The sequence below is a fragment of the Pocillopora damicornis genome, chromosome 11 (genome assembly GCF_964200805.1).
Source record: "Pocillopora damicornis chromosome 11, jaPocDami1.2, whole genome shotgun sequence".
NCBI lineage: Eukaryota > Metazoa > Cnidaria > Anthozoa > Scleractinia > Pocilloporidae > Pocillopora > Pocillopora damicornis.
In genome coordinates, this window is record NC_142680.1 from 2,790,001 (window position 1) to 2,810,361 (window position 20,361).

The 20,361-nt window shown below is 36.6% G+C and overlaps 2 protein-coding genes and 1 long non-coding RNA gene across 5 annotated transcripts in view; all 3 read right to left on the reverse strand.

Annotated features, from left to right (window-relative positions):
* LOC149037052 (uncharacterized) overlaps nucleotides 1-2,004 on the reverse strand; it is a 2,321-nt gene extending 317 nt beyond the window's left edge. The window contains exons 1-2 of the long non-coding RNA XR_016180902.1: nucleotides 1,592-2,004; nucleotides 1-1,366 (exon numbers count right to left, since the gene is read on the reverse strand). The exon at nucleotides 1-1,366 is cut by the window's left edge and continues 317 nt beyond it. This is a non-coding gene — a long non-coding RNA (uncharacterized LOC149037052). The remainder of the gene's footprint in view (nucleotides 1,367-1,591) is intronic.
* Nucleotides 2,005-3,208: 1,204 nt separating this feature from the next.
* LOC113674156 (polypyrimidine tract-binding protein 2) lies at nucleotides 3,209-15,307 on the reverse strand. Of its 2 annotated transcripts, none has more exons than XM_027190628.2 (22): nucleotides 15,228-15,307; nucleotides 15,083-15,136; nucleotides 13,329-13,359; nucleotides 12,610-12,632; nucleotides 12,075-12,146; nucleotides 11,893-11,958; nucleotides 11,437-11,513; nucleotides 10,783-10,855; nucleotides 10,529-10,693; nucleotides 10,013-10,064; nucleotides 9,836-9,894; nucleotides 9,628-9,728; nucleotides 9,282-9,358; nucleotides 9,041-9,124; nucleotides 8,440-8,522; nucleotides 7,589-7,622; nucleotides 6,473-6,565; nucleotides 6,064-6,158; nucleotides 5,512-5,630; nucleotides 5,283-5,357; nucleotides 5,058-5,121; nucleotides 3,209-4,413 (listed from the first exon to the last, which is right to left on the reverse strand). In XM_027190628.2, the coding sequence occupies exons 2-22, from the start codon at nucleotides 15,131-15,133 to the stop codon at nucleotides 4,339-4,341; spliced, it is 1,569 nt and encodes a 522-aa protein (XP_027046429.1). In that variant the 5' UTR covers nucleotides 15,134-15,136; nucleotides 15,228-15,307; the 3' UTR covers nucleotides 3,209-4,338. The 2 variants fall into 2 exon arrangements, with proteins under 2 accessions (XP_027046429.1, XP_089043850.1); XM_089187724.1 differs by having other exon boundaries at nucleotides 14,979-15,136.
* Nucleotides 15,308-17,137: 1,830 nt separating this feature from the next.
* The window catches only part of LOC113674160 (cytoplasmic dynein 1 heavy chain 1), a 54,606-nt gene continuing 51,382 nt past the window's right edge, over nucleotides 17,138-20,361 (reverse strand). For both annotated transcript variants that reach the window (XM_089187722.1, XM_089187721.1), the window contains 6 exons: nucleotides 20,013-20,155; nucleotides 19,745-19,855; nucleotides 19,262-19,325; nucleotides 18,607-18,703; nucleotides 17,977-18,013; nucleotides 17,138-17,625 (listed from right to left, as the gene is read on the reverse strand). In XM_089187722.1, coding sequence (XP_089043848.1) covers nucleotides 17,482-17,625; nucleotides 17,977-18,013; nucleotides 18,607-18,703; nucleotides 19,262-19,325; nucleotides 19,745-19,855; nucleotides 20,013-20,155 — 596 coding nt within the window. In that variant the 3' untranslated portion in view covers nucleotides 17,138-17,481. The remainder of the gene's footprint in view (nucleotides 17,626-17,976; nucleotides 18,014-18,606; nucleotides 18,704-19,261; nucleotides 19,326-19,744; nucleotides 19,856-20,012; nucleotides 20,156-20,361) is intronic.

The following is a 20,361-nucleotide window of genomic DNA, read 5'->3' on the forward strand; positions in this document are numbered from 1 at the left end:
ATCACAGAGGATTTCTTAGTACTTTAACCTGTTTAATGCCCTAAAAGAAGTGCACATATATACTACACACAATCAGCCCAGTAAAAATGTGCCACAGCCGACAATTTGGCTGCCTGCCACAATATAGCTGCCGCTAACTTCACACTTTTCACACTTCCATTCAAGACAAGGTTCAGCCTCTGCTACCCATTACTATCACCAGCTTGCCTTCCACTCAAAAACATTTCAACTGAGCTCATACATACATACATACATACATATGTGGGAGATTAGGTTACATGAGCGAACCTGCACTATTGAAAGAGATCATTGAATCATAATTCAAAGAAACATTGATAAATAAAATAAATCAATAGAAATGACAAAAATCAAACTAACAGTAGACAGTACTCTCTCAGCCTTCTGGACCTGAGCAGTGCAGTGATCTTCGATTAAGTGCTTAATTTGGAGATAAAACCATGATTTTTGTCATTTCTATTGATTTATTTTATTTATCAATGTTTCTTTCTGTATTTTTCTTTTAATATTCCCACTCCAGCTGATGTATATTATTTGAATTACAAGTCTTATTAGCATGCAAAATCACCTACGGACAAGGCACACACTTTGTACCAAAATTGCTTTGCATCAAGTACATTATCTAGTACATCATTACCATCTTCAGGTATTTCTAATTTACTCTTGAAAATCACACAAATCATAAGCTATATACAGCATACAATCAGCAGCAAATTATTAGAAAGGAATGCAGTAAATTTTAATAAGAATATTACTAAGTAGTTAAATAACAAATAGCCCAGTAAAAATGTGCCCGTTGCTGGGAATTTGGTTCTCAATAAAATTAGCTAAAATAGCCAATCTTGAGTTTTACTACTCACTCAAAATGGGCTGGCAGCTTACAATTTGGCTGCCTACAATGAAGTACCTTCCGCTAACTTCACACTTTTCAGACTGCTTTTCAGGAAGAGGTTTGGCCTCTGCTGCCTATAATTACTACAGCCATCTTGTCTACTACTCAAAAACATTTTGACTGGGCTGTGCAAGTCTTACTAGCATATAAAAAGCACCTTCAGGTAGATTACAGCAAAGCAGACTTTGTACCAAATGCTCTGCATTAAGTACATCATTACCCTCTTCAAGTATTTCTAGTTTACTTGTGAAAATCCCACAAATCACAAGGTATATTACATTATTCATTCCAGTTGACAAAGCAATCAAGGGTAATTTTTTCATAATAGGATGCAATGATCTTCAGTATCAAGATTATTTGGTACCTAAATAGTAAAATGTTCGAGAGAAGAAATAATCGTAAACATTTTTTCTTTCTCATCAGCATCGACTTCCAAAAATAATGGGTAATGACCACCTAAAACAAAGAAGAAATAAATCAAATTTGTGATTTCACAGGGCTAAAATACGAAACAAGTATGCATATATTTTATTTCCTACCACTTACAAGTGGCAGGAATGGCTGAAATGGCCTTCACGTGAACACAACAGAATCCTATGCGTGTATAACCATGTAGAACTATTTATTCGGTATCGAAATTACATCCCAAATGTCATGATATTTGACTGAAACTCAGCTTACCCATGTTTCGTTGAGACTTCGAAACTTGCTGCTTTTTACCATCGTTTCAATGTTTTATTGTTGTTCAAAAGGTGGTAGTGCCATTGCAGACCGTGATTTTTTTTACTTGAGAACCAGATCGCAACACCCAAGCCTTTTCACGCTAAAATATTAAACTATTGAGATTTCCTTCGCCGCCGTTAGCCGCCATTTTATCTTTCCCTGGATACAAGTTCCCAAGCTTCGAGCCCGAAGGTCTCAACATGCACCGAAATTATGCTATTCGTTATTTCAGGGCCAATTTAGAAATAACGATAATCGTTATTTTGGTATCGAGATCATGCTGGAAAAATGGAGGGAAATACTCGTAGGCTCTGGAGACGAGCAAAACTCTATCCAGTCCCTCGGGCATAATGCGCACGCATGATCTGTTCTTTTTTGTTTGCAGCACTCACTTTTTTGTTTGCAGCAATCACTTTTTTGTTTGCAGCATTCACTTTTTTGTTTGCAGCAATCACTTTTTTGTTTGCAGCAATCACTTTTTTGTTTGCAGCATTCACTTTTTTGTTTGCAGCAATCACTTTTTTATTTGCAGCAATCACTTTTTTGTTTGCAGCATTCACTTTTTTGTTTGCAGCAATCACTTTTTTGTTTGCAGCAATCACTTTTTTGTTTGCAGCAATCACTTTTTTGTTTGCAGCATTCACTTTTTTGTTTGCAGCAATCACTTTTTTGTTTGCAGCGTTTCTTTTTCTTTGCAGCGAGTCCCTTGTGGGCCATCGTAATTATAGACATAATGATGATGGTAACAAGGGTATCATGTTACTCCTGATCAAAATATTCGCGTCTTTCTAACGAATTAATTCACCGGTTACCTCAGAAATTTAAATGACGATTAGTTAGTTTGCATTTCATGAACTCGTTCATCAAAAGACACTATTGATAGCTTTCACGACTTCTCAGAAATTCCCAGGGCGATAAATGCCACAGATCAATTACAACTGCACTGCAAATTTCAGACCCGGGAAAGGAACTCACACAATAGCATAGTAATCGTAACATAATACCTGAAGGTGGTCAGGAAGTGTGAAGTTTTTCACTGGACTTGAAAACAGTAATCGCCAGGCGCCATGTTTTAAGAAATCGTGGCAATCCAACCACGGTGGAGACTGGATCCAGTGAGCAAAGATGCACAAGGTCTCCTCTACCACCACACCCTAAGGAAAAACAACTCCGTGTTCCGAAGTATGGGAGTTCGCGAGTCTCCTTCGTAATCGTTGTTTGATCTCATAAGGACAAAAACTAGCTGTGAGGTTAGTCCAGACAAATTGAATATCTTGCAGAGAGTGCGAACTCTTCTTTGTTTATTCACTTCTTTCCTCGATTGTCGCATTCTGGTGTGAGTATTACAATAAATCCGCAACACTTCGTAGCCGTGCCCGACCTCATTTCAGAAACAATGTCAAATTTTCTCTTCCCACTCCCCACCCCTCTCCCCATCCGTTTAGCTCCACCAAGCTGTGCTTACCTTCCTTTGGGGAAAGGTTAGCAAAGACACAGTCTTTTTTTCTCTCCTAAACACAATTATATCCAATAAACGAATAAAGAAATACTGACACACACAAAAGAAAACCAAAGTAAGAAATTAATTTTTATTTTTCTCAATCTCTCTCATTTTACAAGCTGCTACAAACAGGAACAAGAATAACATGTCTAAAGCTATCTTAACAAGACCCTTCCCCCCATACCAACAAAGAATCACAACAAATCCCTATGAATCAGAGGAAAAAAAGTGTTAAACATTACAAATTGAATTTTAAGAACCCTCCTTAAGAGCTGAAGTGAGAAATTGAATATACATGAATCTAGCACCCCTGTAAGTTTTACAAATAAAACTGATTGATCAACCTTATTTTTCAACAAATCAATCAAATCTGTAACCATATTGAAGGGCAAAACCTTTGGTCAATTCAAATTGTCAAACCAGATGTGACAACAAATAAAACCCCAATTTGAATTTACTTCCAAAGTAATAGAAGAAAACCTATTGGTTTTAATTATTAACTTACTTAAAAACCACAAATCAAAGAGATGATTCATTAACTTTGAGAAGAACTTTTTAAGCCCTAAATTTCCAAGAAAGGTCAGCTATTAAAGTAAAATAGATGAACTGAAAAAAAACCCTTAGGAGATCTGAATACAAGGATCAACAAATATTAAATTAAATCTGACAAGAACAGTAGATGCAGAGGCAATAAGATGTCTAGCACCCAAAGCACATATTTCAAATTTTTAAAATACAGAGGCCACCCTTGCCTTTAATCCTTTTCACCAAACAAAAATCAAGTAATTTGTGCGTCAAATCCAGAAAAAAGCAAAGCATAAATCAAAATGAAAAAAGAAAACAGAAAATTCCCAAGTATATAATTCCAATATTTTGAATTTCCCTATTTAAGTGATGGTTTATCTACAATGCTAATGAAACAGATCCTAAAATGTAGGAAATTTTGATGTTTTCATACTAGAGAACGAAAATTTCAAAAAAGGAATCCTTCACTTTGATAAGACAATATGTTACTTTTAAAATGTTAATTGCATTGGAACGTGTGCACGTACAGCTGCATGTACATAATGGTCAACTGACTTGAGTTTGAGATGACTTAGGCATGATATGGAGCAACCTGTAATCTGACAAGCTTTTTTTGCACTACCAAAATTTGAGTTCCCACCAAAAAAAGAATGTGTGATCACAGGTTAGATTCAGATGCTCAGTTAGATGATCTTGTTTTAGCAAAAGATACTCTGAGGTGATTAGATTCTGTGATTTTGTAGTTGTGCATTTTCTGTTGGATGGGGAGAGAAAAAGAGGAAAATTAGTAAATCTACAAGAAGGAACTACTAAACAGTTCTATAATGCACTTTTCAATACATTACATAATATAAAACTCAACCATTTACACCCTAACATCAGTATGCATATTCTCCATAGTGTTCTCTGTACATTTCCAAAGGTGCTGACAAGGAGAATTTGTTAAAAAATCAAGAGCTTCTTCAGCTGGTGGTCATTTATCTTATTCTCATGACCTTAATGTTTCATTGAGAGGTGATTTTTTAAAGGGAAATTAGATGCTAGTCACCCTCAGGGGTTGAAGGATATACAGCCATTGCAGGGGTTTCAATAACTTTTTCTATTTATGAGCAGTTGCAGATGGTGTAATAGGCAGCTGTGCCCAAGAAAGGGCTGTAAGGAAAAGACCAAACAAAAGAGCTTGCTCACAAGCTAAACAAACTGCAGCATGAGGTCTTGTAGGAGGCAGTAGAGTGCTTGTAACCAGCCGATATTGAAACCCCTGAATTTTTATTGAAGAGTGGATTATGATACACAACACAAACCAAAGAAAAACATTCCAAACAAATAGGTGGAAACAATCCATGTAAAATTCAAACATCTGAAATGAAAAAAATCAGAGTGCTAAATAAAACTTACAATAAGAGCATCAATTGCCTCTTCTATTGTTGTCATAGTCACCAGGGCCATTTTTCGGTCTTTCCTGAAGAGCAAAAAAAGAAAAAAAAAGTGCCACTAATTACAACTCAGCAAAACATTACACAAACTAAGCAGCATCTCGCCATGAAAATGAAGTCACAAAACTTATGACACATACACATACATATGTATAAATTCCACCATTACACATATTTTATCACTTACGCAAAGAAGCGGAATTCTGTTACTGTTCCAGAAACAGAGAAAGCATCTATTAATTCTTCTTCTGTAGCTGTGTCACTGAGGTGAAGATCGTAAAAAAAAAAGTTATTCTCAAAATTGTTAAATTCCTATGCTGACTACTTTTGTTTCCACAAACTAATTCTGTAAATAGAGAAGAGAGGAAAGTGTTCCAGGTACTCAGCAGTTGCATAGCATGCAAACATTTACTTACGGTATATTTGATACATGAAGTGTTCTGATAGGAGGGAAAATGTTCTGGAAGTTTTTGGATCCTGGTTTCTTGAAGCGATGTAAGGGTGAATTGGTGAAATCTTTTGTTAGATTATTTTCCTAACAATGCAAAAAACAACATCTTCTTAAATACTTTCAAATATAATCTGTGAATTCATTAGGGAAACCTGATATTGATTACCATTATAGAAAGAAAATTATTGGTCCATCTCCTCCAATTTAAGTACAGCTGTAAGATTGTCCTGAAAGAACCTAAATTTTGTAACAATGACACCCACATAACTTTAAAGCAGCTAAACCATTTCACTCCATTAGTTATTCTCTTTACTGTCTTCCATGCAATTCTCATGATATAAATTTGGTATTGGATCAACTAATAATCCCCTACGCAATACTTTTCTTTATTTTCATCACTTGCCTGCTTGGTATTGTACTGATATTGTAATGAGAAATACCTTAATGAGAAAGACTGTCCCTAGTAACTAATGGGAGTTAAAGGATTAAAGAAAATGATAAAAACAGGCTGTCTTACATCTCCATCCTTAGGCATGGAAACATAGGTGTGTTTTGACAAAGTCACTTTGATTTCTTTTCCATACATAGAGACTCCACTCAGATTTCTGATTGCTGGAATGGACAACAAGAAAAGCATTTTCAATTCACCACCAAAACTAATTTAGGATAACATAAGATTTCACTGAACTTCACATTATATTTGGTATAAAAGACTCCTATCATCTTCTCAATAAATCCAATGCAAAACTACGTTGAAGACTAATCAGCACTCGGTCACTAGAGTCTAACCCCCCCCTTGCCACTGTTTGTTTGGTTTTACTTTGAATTCCCATTAGTTCCTTCAAATGTTTTCTTTTCTTGTTTACTATGGTTTTGGTTTGATGCCATTAATCACAACGCATTTAGTCTCAAAACACTATCATTACCTGTCTGAGCTTGTTGAGGATCATTAAACTGGATTAGAGCTGTGTCCTTCTTGTTAAACAGAATCTTTACACGGATTACGTCACCATAATTACCTACAAAGTAAAATATCATGTTGTCTTTTCAAGTAGTCCTTAGGGGTAAATTAAACAAGACATTATAGAGAATAACAGATCCCAAGTTCAGAAGGTCATATCTATATTTCTGTTTCGGGGTTGTAAATGACTACTATTTTGTTTATATGGGGTGTTAAAGCAAATCAATAGATGGAGATGTTTACTTTTTTAAGTCAACATAGGGGTACTGAATTATCAACAAGTGTATTTGTGAGTCATACACACACACACACACACAGAGAAGGGATAAAATTTTTATCTCCACAGCCCTAATTTAAAGTAGAAACTGTTGCAATCACTGCAGATACAGCTTATTAACCCTTTCACTCCCAGAACTGAACACAAATTTATTCCACCATTCAGTATCAATGCATTTCAAGCAGAAAGGTGATTGGAAGAGGGAAAACTATCAACTAAGGGATATTGTTTAATTTACAGTGTTCTCTCTTATTTTAAGCAAAACAGGTAAAGTAAATTTCCAAACCAGTGGAGCAATATTTTTACCTGTGGAATATTCAAGAATTCTAAGCAATTTAAGGGGGTAGTAAGAGGCATGACAGGCAGTAAATTAAACCAGTTACCAACTGAAAAGGAGAATACTGATCTAGCACTAAATTCTCAGAGCGAAAATAATGAGGAATGTGTGACATACAGCACAGAGGATTGATAATTACACCATGGGAGTGAAAGGGTTAACTTACATACATAGGTCAATAAGTGCAGCATACTAGTCAAATACTATGGAGTTTGCGGAAAAAGTCATGGCTTGTAAATAAACTTGCCAATACATGGTGTTGTAGAGTGACCCAGAAGAGTTAGAAGCATTAGTTATTTGATGAAACAGCCCAAAATAAAACAAAACATAAAACTATAAAATGATAAAACATGAACAAGCTATATCAATATGGAGATTTATCACCAAAAAAAAAAATTCTTTAACCATGGAAAACAAAATGAAAAAGGAAGGCTTAGGATGACAGAGACTTTGGCAAAAAGACATACCAAACAGAGTGAAAAGCATGTCACAGTTTATCTTCTAGAAAATGGATTCCAAGTGGCGTGAGTAGCGGACAGCAAGAGAGAGAAGGGGGTGACCATCAGTCAGCACCGCAAACACAGCATGGAAGGGGAAAGAAGGAAAAAAACAAAAGATGAGTTTAAGTTTCAGAAAATCCAGGCTGTAGGTATAGCTATAATAGAAAGAAAGAGGTTAAGACTCAAAATAAAACAAGGAAATTAAAATATTGTCTGTTATTTACATGTAGGAACAAGGAAGAAAACAAAATAAAAAGTATAGCAATGAAATGAAAATAGACCTTGGGAATGAACGTTCTGATAACGTCAAGAAGAAACATTATTTTATCTCCAAAATTCAGTTATTCCATGGCATGACAGCATAAATGATATGAGATAATTTTGAATGTTCTTTAGCTGAGTATTAGAATTACAGGTCAGGAGATTGCCCAGGACCAACAAGTGATGTACTTAAATGATAAAACCAGTCATTAAGCTGTAAAAGAATTCCAAAGACACATTTAAATCAAAAGACCTCACACTATTCAAAGGTTTTTGGTCAACATTTAAGGTAATTAATGACAGCAGCCATTTAAGTGACCCAAGTGGATGATTTATCTGATTCGTGGCCTACTTTCAAGAACTGTGCCCATGAATCAGTAAAAAAAAAAAAAAAAAAAACAAAACAAAACAAAACAAAACAAAACAAAAAACTGTAAGAAGTTCTCTTTTGGTCACACACCATGGTATTAAAAATGCCACTTTACTCATTAATGCATTGCTCCATACAATGCAACCCTGATTGATAGAGCTTGAGCAATAGCTTATGAAGTCTCTACCTCTTCATTTAAGTTGCTAACAAGGACAACAGGAGACCCTCCCATGTTCAATCCTCCTCTGCCGCCTGTGGCACCAAAGAAACCTACAAACAAAATCATTTGAAATTAGTTCATAGATAAATAACCTATCAGCTAAAGCTTCCTTAGTATTGAATATTCTCCATTCTGTTCTCTATACATTTCCCATGGTACTGACAAGGAGAATTTGCTTAACAACCAAGAGCTTCTTTATTTGGTGATCATTTCTTTTATACTAGAGACCTTGATGTTTGATCCACAATCAGGGGTGATATTGTGAGGAGAAATTAGATGCTAGTCTGTCTTAGGGGCCAATGGGTTTAAAGTAAAAAATGGAAGCAGCAACAAGAATTTTAACTAACAATGTTAGAAATATATAAATATACATAAAACAGTTCTTCTTCCAAATGATAATGGGGAGATTGCTTAGCAAAAGTTGTTCTAAAAAGCATGGATCAACATTTTTAGAGAAAATGAGATGATATAATTGTCTTCACTGAAACGACTTGTGTCTTCCACTCAAGTTGTTTTCTGAGTTATAAGTGATCTGATTTCATATATAATTACATCATGTTTTTCTTACTTGCTGGGAGTAATCCTCCTTGAGGGAGAAGACTCAAAAGAGCTGGAGCTCCCATCAGACTAGCACTTCCAGCTGCACCACCAGCTGAAAGGAATAATAAAAATTTAGCAAACCTTGCTGAGGAAAGATGAAAAAAAGATGCACATTTGTAAAGAGGGGATATACTGATATATTCTGTATGCAGATGAAAATGTTTTCTTTACCAAACATTGGACATATTAATGATAAAGAAGGAACTCACTGAGTAAACCAGCAAGATCAGCTCCACTAAAAGGGCTGTCATTGGGACCTGAGGGAAGATCAGGCCTGGTGTAATCTCTGCACAAAAAAAAAAGATGGTTCAAGATAGTCAACTCAGTAATAACTTAATCAAGTCCATTCCTTATTCAGTGAGGCAGGATGTAAACAAGGCATAGTTTAAACCAGTCTATATGGCTGTTTCTAATGAGTGAGTGTGTGCCTAGGCATATCAGGGGTTGGAGGGCACTGCAAACAGCTGCACCTTCCAGCACAAATGGGAGGAGGTAGTTCATGCCTTGCTTGCCATGGCAAATAAATACGAGTAATGACAATTATACAACTCTTACTTGCTCTTATCATTGTTGTATTTCACTGTCAACGTGGTCAATTTGGAGAATTCAAGATGCAAGGTGCAGCAGCCATTGTAAATATTTTGTCCATCAAGTGTCTAAAAAGGGGAATAAAAGCAAAGCAAAATTCAATAAATATCAGTGTCACTGTAAGATAGAACAAACACCAAAATTAAATTCAAATTTTGACTGATACACTACTTACAACTTTTGCCAGCTCTGCTTCAGTAACAGTGGTGAATTCTATTAGTGCCTGAAACTGACCTAAGAAGTGACATATTAAACATCAGAGTTAACTAATAAATCAGTCATTACCATACACAAATACATAAGAATTCTATAGCAAATATAAAGTTTGATCCAGTAAACAAATGTTACCTACCATTTTTTGTAAAGGTCACAATCCTAAGAATAGTCCCTAAACTTGAAAATATCTGTTGAAGAAGGAAAAAAATCTGATCTCAGAAACTGTCAACTAACAATTTAGTTAGGTAATTAAGTTATTTTTGATGAAAACCTAAAAACAATCAAGATTGGTTGACTACATTTTCCTATTTCCTGGCTTGTAGTTTCTTTCTCATACATAATATCTAAAGTACCATTCAAAAATAAGTTGACACTCTCCACTTGAAACTATACCCTAAAAATTATTGAGAATCAAGGATCAAGAATTGAGGATTGAGACACTTGAAGAATATTTCGAGGATCTTGATTGCAGTCTTAAGAACATAATTTCATTCTTGCACTCCAAAACTGGCTCTGCAATATTTCCCTTTATTCTGATTCAATGTGATAATTACTTCATTGAATAATTTGGTTTTAGTTTTGGGAGACTCAAAATTAAAACATGTATTGAGTAAGATACTATTCCTCAATGTTAAAACACAACTTAACATACCTTGTAGAGGACTTCAACAGTTATTGGATACCACAACTTGTCAATCACTGCTCTGATAACATTGCTTTTATTTCCTGTCACAACTTTGGCAGCAGCAGCAGCAAGAGCTCCCTGTCCATCTGCTGAGTAAGGATAGTCTCCACCAGCTGCAATGATTTTGGAAGTCTGTGGCAAAAAATGCAAAGCAAAATATATGACTGACAAATACAAAGCTAAATAACCAAAAGAGTCTCTGGCTATTACAAGATGCTTACCCCAGAGGAATGCTGAGAGGGTTCTGTCTTCAACTCAGGATGATTTGAATACTGCACATATACCACTTGACCTCTAGCAATAATAAAAAGAAAATACATAAATGTGCTGATATAACTGACCATGGCTTGAGTTCATATTTAGTTCTATCAATAGACATTGTTTCTGTTTGTATCTTTTCTATGAAATCCAAACTAATCTATCTAGAACATAATTACTCCTGCTAACTGTGAAGATAAGAGGGGTGATGTTTCAAAGCTTTCTTTGGATATTTCTCTAAAAAATTGCCACAAGTTTTTGTGATCCAAGGAATTGTGTATATTTCTTTATTCTTGCATGTCTAACCTACATAGTGGAAATATCCTCCTCCATGCTACATGAATCACACCAATGATTACCTATCAGGCCAAAAATACGATTTTCTGCTAAGGGACACTACACTGCTGTTTTGGAGACAAGTCAGGTCATTTAATATTTTTCTAAAAATCAACAGTCAATCAATTATCAAGGGCTTCATTCTGTGCACCCCTTAAATTTCTACTTTTTCTTGACAAATGGGGAGAAGGGCACATCTATCCTACAAACTTCCTCCTTACTACACAGTTGACTCATCTGCTACAGTAGTAAACACCTTGAAAATAGGACAGATACTTTACCTGATGGTTGGTGATATATGTGAGTAATAAGTGAGAAAGTTTGCAGCTGTTTGTTTGTCCTCCATTTCAATAAAACCCTACAACAAATATTTACCAATACCTGTTAACATATTGAAGACACAGTTGGGGTTCAAATACACCTTAAGTTTACGTAAACCGCAACAACCCACAACTAGCAAAGGTGATACCAAAAAGTGAAAGTGGTTATATCATTGCCTAACATTTTACAACCTGACATCAGTATTCAAGTTCCCCATACTATTCCCTATACATTTCCTGTGGTAATTACAAGGAGAATTTATCTAATAATCAAGAGCTTTTTGAGTCTGCAAAAACTTTCTTTATTCCCATGACCTTAATGTTTGATTCAGAGGTGATTTTGTTGGGAAAAATTAGATGCTTATCACTTTTTAGGGGTTAAAGGGTTTATAGAAAAATCATCTATCAAAATCTTACCTGTCGTTTAGTTTTTAATAAAAGGACATTTTTTACTCGTCCAAATTCCAGTCCAAGTGCAAGAAGCTGTTGCCAAAAAAAATAAAAAAAAATTTATATATATTATTATGCGTATCACTACAAATTAAACCATACTAGGCAAAAGACAGAATAACAAAAATGACAGTTAAAACTGTGCATACCTCTGTATCATTGGCATCAACTGGTACATTTCTAACATGGATCACTTTTGATGGAGCATTTTCAAATCTTGCCTAAAGGAGACAGTTAACATGAACCAGTAAATTCAAAGCTTTGAATCATCTTGAAGACCAACAAAAAGAAATAGGTCATGAATATAATTAAAGATATTAAGGTTAATAAATATTCAGGGTATCAATTTCTTGACAGGCTCAAATAAGTACAACACAAAGTTTGAGATCAAATTACATTAACTTTGAAATATCCAAAATTTAGGGAAACTGGAATACCTCAAAATAGTTTCAGACACAAGATTTATCACATGAAAGGGTCTAAAAAAAGTATTTTAATTAAACATAAGAATCTATTATTAATGCAGTTGATTTAAGTTACACAATCATAAGTTGGGCAACTCCTCTATAGGGTTGCATAATTTACTAAACATAAACCAGCTTTGAGATAATTCATAAAATGCCCCACCAAAAACAAACACACTTAATTCAAGCATTGATGTTTTTTTAAGCACTTAAAACATACCTTTTTCTGGTCCCCCATAAGGCCTGAAAAACAATTTTAAAAACAAAATAAATTTATCAACTTCCTGTGATCAACTATGATCTCTTGTAAAGCTTTGTTGTTTGATCATCCAGTTGAGAGAAGTTTTAAAAAGCCTGTTGTCGCAGAAAGTGACAAATATTTTAACTCTGATGAAGACTTCTGCCCAAGTTGTCCCAACAACCATGTGACAGACAACAGTCTTATTAAATGCTACTCTCACCCTTACAACGAGACTACATGATAAACTATTTCTCCTGGGTTCAACCCAGTTAACCCTCTCACTCTCATGATCTCAATTTCAATTCCCCATACTGTCTCCTACATATTTCATAAACATTTAGCTCTGAGAATTGGGTGTTAAATCAGACAACGACTGCTCATTGATCTGTTTCTATCTTCTCAACACCCTTCTGCTCAAAACTGTATAAAACTGTAGGGGGAAATTCTGTTTTGGTCACTCCTGGGAGTAAAAGGGTTATTGTAAAGCTCTTTAAATGAGTTCCAGTAGAACATAGTGGTTGGGGTAATGACTAATTTAGCAGAAATTCTACACTTGTTTTCCATCTATCTTCCAACAATTCACAATCAAAGAGAATAGAAGAGAAGGATTCTAGAGTAACTGCAAGGGTATACAAGAGAATTTGTTAAAAACATTCCACATTAGGGGAAGTGGGTATTAAAAAGGGAAGAAAGCTGACCTGCTATGCTCAGTATATCTTCAGCTGTACGCTGCAAAAAAGGGAGAAATAAATGATACAAGTCAGGCATCATAAAATAAACAGAACATCAAAAAAACCAATATCAATTTTGACTAGCTGTTCAGTATCAAACACTATTATTGTATCAGCTGCTGCATCTAGTTAGCACAATGCATGAGTTAAATGATAGGAATCCATATTTTCAACTTTGTCTTTCAAAAAAGTAGAAAGTGAAGAATTATGTCTAATTAAGAAGGGATCTATAATAAATACAAGAGTTGTCTTTAGAAGTGGCCTGAAAGCAATCATCACTAACATTTTATTCAGGTAGTTTCAAAATAATTAGGACTTTTTTTATCAGCCAGACAATTGAATAGTTGTCGCAAAGGAACTAACCAAGGAACTTCATCTAATATTTACTTTTCAAAAATGATTGCCTCCAGCTTAGTGAGTGATTCGGCCTAGGTTTGTTTTAGGGAGATCTTTTGATGTCTTAATTTCATTCCACGATGAGAGTAAACAACCCTAGGCAAAATTATATCCCCCCCAAAAATTGCAAATTATTTTACATCTAAAGTCATTTTCCGCAGGGAAAACTTTCAGTACTTTCCTTGCGGTATCCCGTTTCAAACGACCGCTAATTTCATCGCTAATGTATTGCAATTCGTAGAATATCCAGCTACATCATTGTGTAAACAATTATCATCGGCGATTATCGAGACATGTTTCACCCAAGAGAGCTCGAATTTTCTGCAACCTTCGGGGAAACGTGCCTCATATTTTGGCACACCTTTAATAATCATTTCAGACAAAAGGCGAACGTGATACTGTTATGGAAAAATAGAACAAAAACACCCTAAAAGGTGCATTAAAAATTCATAGAAAACAAAGAGTCATGGAGATACTTCACGAGCTTAAGAATGCTTTTCTTTCCACGATTAATTTCATCCGCAAGAAATATTGCTGCTACAAGGGCGTGTGAACGATTTTTTTCAGAAACAAAAGAATTTCCTTCGTTTGAAAAAGCTAGCGAAAAGTTTTACGTAAATGTAGCGTTTTTGGGTCGTTAGATAAGCTTTGTCAATTACCAAACAGTGACTAATTGATACCACGCAAATCGACGGCCCATGAGCGAGGTAGTAAAAAAAAAAGCAGCAGGAAACAAGACTTCAGTTTTATTTCCTCGGACTTCATTTCGTGAATTCTAAAACATACGAGGAGTCTCTCAAGGAAGACAGCAAATAGATAAATATTACCAGTTCTGATTCTTTTTAAATGTAAACAATCCCCTTGAAGAATTAAAATTGTGTCGATTTCATGAGTAGATGTTACTGTGGGTAAGGGCTTTTGCGCCGTTTCACGAATGAATTCTGCGAAAGTCACGAAAAACATATCTTACAACAAGGTTTCAAGCATTAGATTTCCATTCCATAAGTTTCCACGGAAAAATACGACGAAACCATACCTTTGTAGCCTAAGCGAGATAAGGAAATCAACATTAATCCCTCTGAAAACAAAACGATAAACGTAGTCTAACCGAAAGGGACCGCAGATCGAGAAATTGATTCTTACGAAAAAAATATTTTGATGTCATTAAGCTTTTCTTTTATCGATAATAATAAGGCTGTATCTCTTACTCAACATTCTTACTCGAAAGTAATCACATCGACGGAAGTTAAAAACCCGTTGTCGTTTTCGCAGTCGATTCATTTCACTGACCACAGCACATGGCCCCGACGCGCAGGCCAGCCTACCTTCGTTCCTGTAGCAGAGGGTATCCCAGCCAAAGCTGCGACACTGGTCATATTCTGTTGGAAATAAAGCGGAACAAAGAGCGATCGAAACTTGCACAAGTGTGAGAAGTCACTTCTAAAACGTCAATTTCAAAATAAGGCAAACCTCGAGCGTTGCTCAGTCACAGGAACAAGATGGCGGGTGATTGGAATTTGCAAATAAAAACACGTGAGGCACTGTGGGATGGAACTCGTGAACATGAACCAATAGCATTATGCAATTATTTCACGTGACTGAAATGCCATTTGAAATGTGGCAAAACTTTTATTGTTAGCTTTATCATTTGAAGTTATTATTATGACTTCTTGTTATAAATAATTAATTCCTGGGCCACAAAAGTTGCCAACATCTCTGCGACCGACCTCACCTGCGTTTAATTTCTACCAAAAAAGTATCCCAAAAACTTTCAACGCAGTTTCCCTTTCCTTGATGATCAACAATACCAGCCCCTGAGTGTTTTTTTTTCTCGATATTTTCGATCTTCATGACGTCTTTGTCCTGGAGAATTTTCTATATATTACGATTGAGCGAAGAGAATTATATGCCAGTTCAATCTAACAGTGGGCAATTAAATGCAAATTTGTCGAGCAATATTTTTTAACGTAACAACATTGAGTAACTTTTCTCACTGTAAATTGCGATAAAAGTTTTTTTTTTTTCAACTCAAAAAAGAAATCTGAGGTCAACAAGGAGACATGTCAAGGCCGCGCTGTTGAAGCAGAGATACCCAAAGGGCTGTCTAGTATTCTTGCGTGTTTTTAAAGACCGTCCTTGAAACAAGTTAGCAGGTGGTCATGAAGGACACTGACCGCGTTACAGCAATAAAACAGCGTGAAGCAGACATAAAAGAAACATGTGCACGTTAACAGGTACCATGAATAAGAAACTGCAGTGACAACTGCTGGCCAAAAGGCCGTTTGTACCCCAGGATAATCGGCTACAGACCCGTCAAAGATGAAAAAAGTGAAACGCACCTGGGTTTTTTCTTCCTTTTTTTTCAAGTCTTGGGGGCGTCTATGGCCACAAGCCTTAGAAAAAATATTTGGACTGTGCCACTTTCTTCAATTTTGAAAGGTCTGTACACGATTTTCCTACGTAGTAACACAGCCATATAGATGCCTTGCAACTCCCGCCGTCACCCTCCCTCCTAGAAAGAAAGAAGTACTAGAAAAAAATCACGGTGAAAAACACGGGTCCCATCCTTGCATGATACGCAAAGTTCACACTAGTAACAATTCGGGATCCATACTTCTTTTCTAACGGGTCCTTATTAGGTTTTTTTTCTGCAATGTGAACAGCACTCTATCAATAGAGGGGTATTAGAGTAGAGCACCACTCTTGAAAAAAAATATTTGCAAGACAATTCTTGCAAATTTAACAAAGCTCTTTCACCCCACCTACACCGAAGTTAAATGTTTTAAAGCTGTTTTGATAAATGCAGTTTAAAATGATTTTCTTCGTAGAAGTTGCTGAAACTCATGTTTGTCGACTTCAAAATTAAACACAATAAAAATACAAGTGCAAGAGTAGAGTAGTGCCCGGGTCGCATCTACTTGGTTTTGAAGGTGAAATCGAAGTATGTAGGGTTGACAACGAAGATCGTGCTCTTTAGCTAAGGTAGACATGGCGAAATAAGAATCACCCAAATTTTATCAAATGGATCTCAAGACACAGCTGGGTCAGGTTCATTGTGGAGAACACAAGACACGATTGCATTGCTCAGTAACGTTGTATTTCAGATGAACGTAGACATCTTAGAAGACGGCATGGGGAAAACGCGCGATCAAAGCGCGAGAAAGTGAATTTCTCAGCCATCGAAAAACCTTGCATTTCTCTTCATCTCGCCGGTCAAAACTTATTAATTCAGACACTTATTCCTTATCTTATAAGTCAGTGTCCTCTGAGGTTTAACTATACTGCACTTATCCAAGTAACTCCGGTCCGCTCTTAATTAATAATGGAATCAGGTCGTTCATAATGTAAAAAGGACTGAAGAAAGGAAAACACACGCTGAATTTGCCAGTTAACCCACATTTAATGACTTTTTTTAATTTCTACAGATACTCGTACTAGCTACGTTTTGTTGATTAACATATCTGCCCCTATTCAAGCCGTATCTATCCTAAAATAACAAGTATTTGTTAAGATTACAGTTTGTATTCAACTACTTATTGAGAAACATCTAGAAAGAAAGAAAAAAATCCTTTACTGCCTGTTCGAATGAACTCGATAAAAGTTTATTACTAAATATAAGCTAAGTTATAACACTTCCCCGATTCTAAGGTTATCTAATGTGCTTTTTTTTAAGTCGGAAATGCAAGTCAATAACTTGTTCATCACGCGCCAAAATCATGTGACTTTATCCACTCAAGGAGGACGCCAAGAAAGCCACACCTCGCTCATAAAAGCGGTGTTCTCGACCAGCAGCTTCTCCTCTGGTTGTCATGTCGACGGTGAAGAGGAGCTCAGTTCGTGTGTGGTTGAGGTACACGGGGAGGGTGACCTTGAAAGAGGGGAGGGTAGTAACTGTTAGCAAGATGTGCTCACTGATGACACTTAACTCTCTGAGAGGCTGATTCTATCCAAGGAAACAGACGGTTTATAAACAACTATTAAAGCTATAAAAACCTACTTTAAGTTCGATTCTGAGCCTAAAATGGTTCGTCGACGAGGGGAGAAGGATGTAGACCAGGCCAGGCTCACTCCCTCGTGCTAACGTCACTTGTATCTCGTATTAGTCTGATTTTAGGTGGGGAGATGGGGAGATGAGGACTGGGAAATGGGAGGAGAGAGGGTCATAATTGTGACGAACAAACAAAGAAACCTCAGAGAAAAATAGAAACCTGACACTTACTTTTCCTACTTCAAGGTTTGCAGATCCTGGTTCAACTCTAAAAATTCGGAAAGGAAAATTGTGTCAGGGCTCTCCTTAATGCCAAGCAATGAATATATTTACTTCAATCGATACGCGGACACAAATCTACTGCCTAAGTATACGTTAAAAACAACTCAATGCTGTTGCTTTAAGGGAAGGTATGCATCCTGCATAATACAACTGGAGAACTCAATCTATTTCCTTTGCTTCACAAGAGGCACGTACAATGAAGTCACACGAGTTTCGCGCGATCTACGCAAACCTCGTGTTTCATATGTGGAAACGAAGGAGATCGCGTGACGAAAATTGGGTCAAGTTTACGTGATAACCACCCATCGAAAGGTCTCTTTATTAACATCATCCGCAGTGAGCTTTTGAAACCCAATGCTTCGAAAGACCAGAAACTTGCGTTCAGTGTCCCATGGCGCGTTACGACAAGGGCATGCATAGAATTACCTCAGGTGGGTCACGAGGATATCCGCACCAACAAGCTGTTTTCATGAACAAATTGTGGGATATTTGATAGTCAAATGATTTGGAGGACGACCCAAAAAGTTAGTTCTAAACTCATAAGGGTAAATCCAAAGAGATCAATCTCAAACACGATACCTGATCCACTTGAGACTTGTCAGTGCGAGGTCTGTTGAAATTGTTGCCGTTAGCTCCAGCTTGTTGTCTTGGCAACGGGCACCTTGAAGCCTCAAACCTTAACAAATTAGTAACAAAGTGAAAAATTGTCAGACATGAGAAAAAAAGTTTCGTTATTTCGATTTTGTTGATTAAACCTTCAAATTAGTAAGGGGATAAACAATAGAGGTACTTTCAAATCAATCTGCTACTTTAAACTGTAGTGTCTAAATAAAAAAATCGGACACTGGTGTCCAAAATCCATATCGGACACCAATGTCTAAAATGAAAAAAATAGAACACTTGAGTCCAAAATAAAGAGTCGAACACAAGTGTCCAAAATCCAAAATTGGTCGATAATGTCTAGAATCAAAAATCGGACATTTATGTCTAAAATGAAAAATCAAGCACTAGTGTTTAAGATGAAAAATCAGACTCTAGTGTTGAAGATCAAAAAGAGGACATTGGTGTCCAAAATCGAAATTCATACACTAGTGTCCAAATCTAAAATTGGACACTAGTGATCAAAATAAAAAATTGGACGATAATAACCAAAATTCAAAATCGGACACTAGCGTACCAAAAATTTAGAAGATCGAGCTTTTCAGCGTGATAGTAAGGTTGCAACCTTTCTTACCTTTAATTCCAAAGCTGCAGTCGTCAATAGTCAACCGATCGTTAGGACCACTGGCAATGGTGACCTACACAAAAGGCAATTTGGTTTTATCAGCTGGGTTGATAATGAAAATTGGCCACAATAGAGAGCTTCTAAAGCTGACGTTTCGAGCGTTAGCCTTTCGCGTGAGCAACGAAAGGCGACGACGAACGATTAAAACAACAAACAAGCACACGAACAAAGGATCACAAGAAGAGACGAACAAACAGACGAACAGACGAATAGACGAACAAACGAACAAACGAGCACAAGAACAAACGAACAAACGAACACACGAACAAACGAGCACACGAACAAACGAACAAGCGAACAGACGAACAAACGAGCACACGAACAAACGAGCACACGAACAAACGAACAGACGCACAGACGAATAGACGTACAAACGAGCACACGAACAAACGAACAAACGGATAAACGAAGCCATTTAGTAAAGGATTGTACCTCTAAAGCCAGCTCTTCAAGAGACCAATTGTTTGCCTGAGCAACAAATTGACGAGTAGCAGTGATGTAAGCTTCAGGAACGAACATTCCACCCAACCAAATGTGAAGGTTCTGTGGAAAAAGAAAGGAAAGAAAATGAATTCGTGCTCATTCCTGTTAACTACGCGAAATTATCAATCTCTGTCATTCCTCCGTAAGGCTGAAACTGATGCCCCAACACCTCTCCAGACAAAAACCAACACAAGCAAATAGTCCTATAATAACACACCTTTAAACCCTTTGCTCCACCAGTATTGGCAGCGTGTGAGATTTTCTGCAGCTGTTTAACGCGGTCACTGAAATCTGCGACCCACTGGAGAACAGTGAGGCCTTTAGGAACAGTGTAGCGCCTCCAATTTGACGGCAATATACCTGAAAGCATAGAGACGGGATAAGGTAACCCTCCGTGGTCATAGGATACATCAGCGGTCTGTTTCATTTGCAGAAGGTACAATATTAAAGCTATTTAGTTTAGCTTAAAGAGGTTTAGCTCCATCGCAAGTTCACCCCAACTGGTTCACCTTAACACGACGAGTTCGCCTCATCAAATAAGACAACTTCGACTCCATCTTAACCAG

Coding starts and splice junctions, on each gene's coding strand:
- LOC113674156 (XM_089187724.1), bottom strand. CDS start 15,038: ATGAATCGACTGCGAAAACGACAACGGGTTTTTAACTTCCGTCGATGT. Junction 5,631..6,063: donor CCATGCCTAAGGATGGAGAT/GTAAGACAGCCT, acceptor TTGCATTGTTAG/GAAAATAATCTAACAAAAGA. Junction 5,122..5,282: donor ACAGAATTCCGCTTCTTTGC/GTAAGTGATAAA, acceptor TTTGCTCTTCAG/GAAAGACCGAAAAATGGCCC.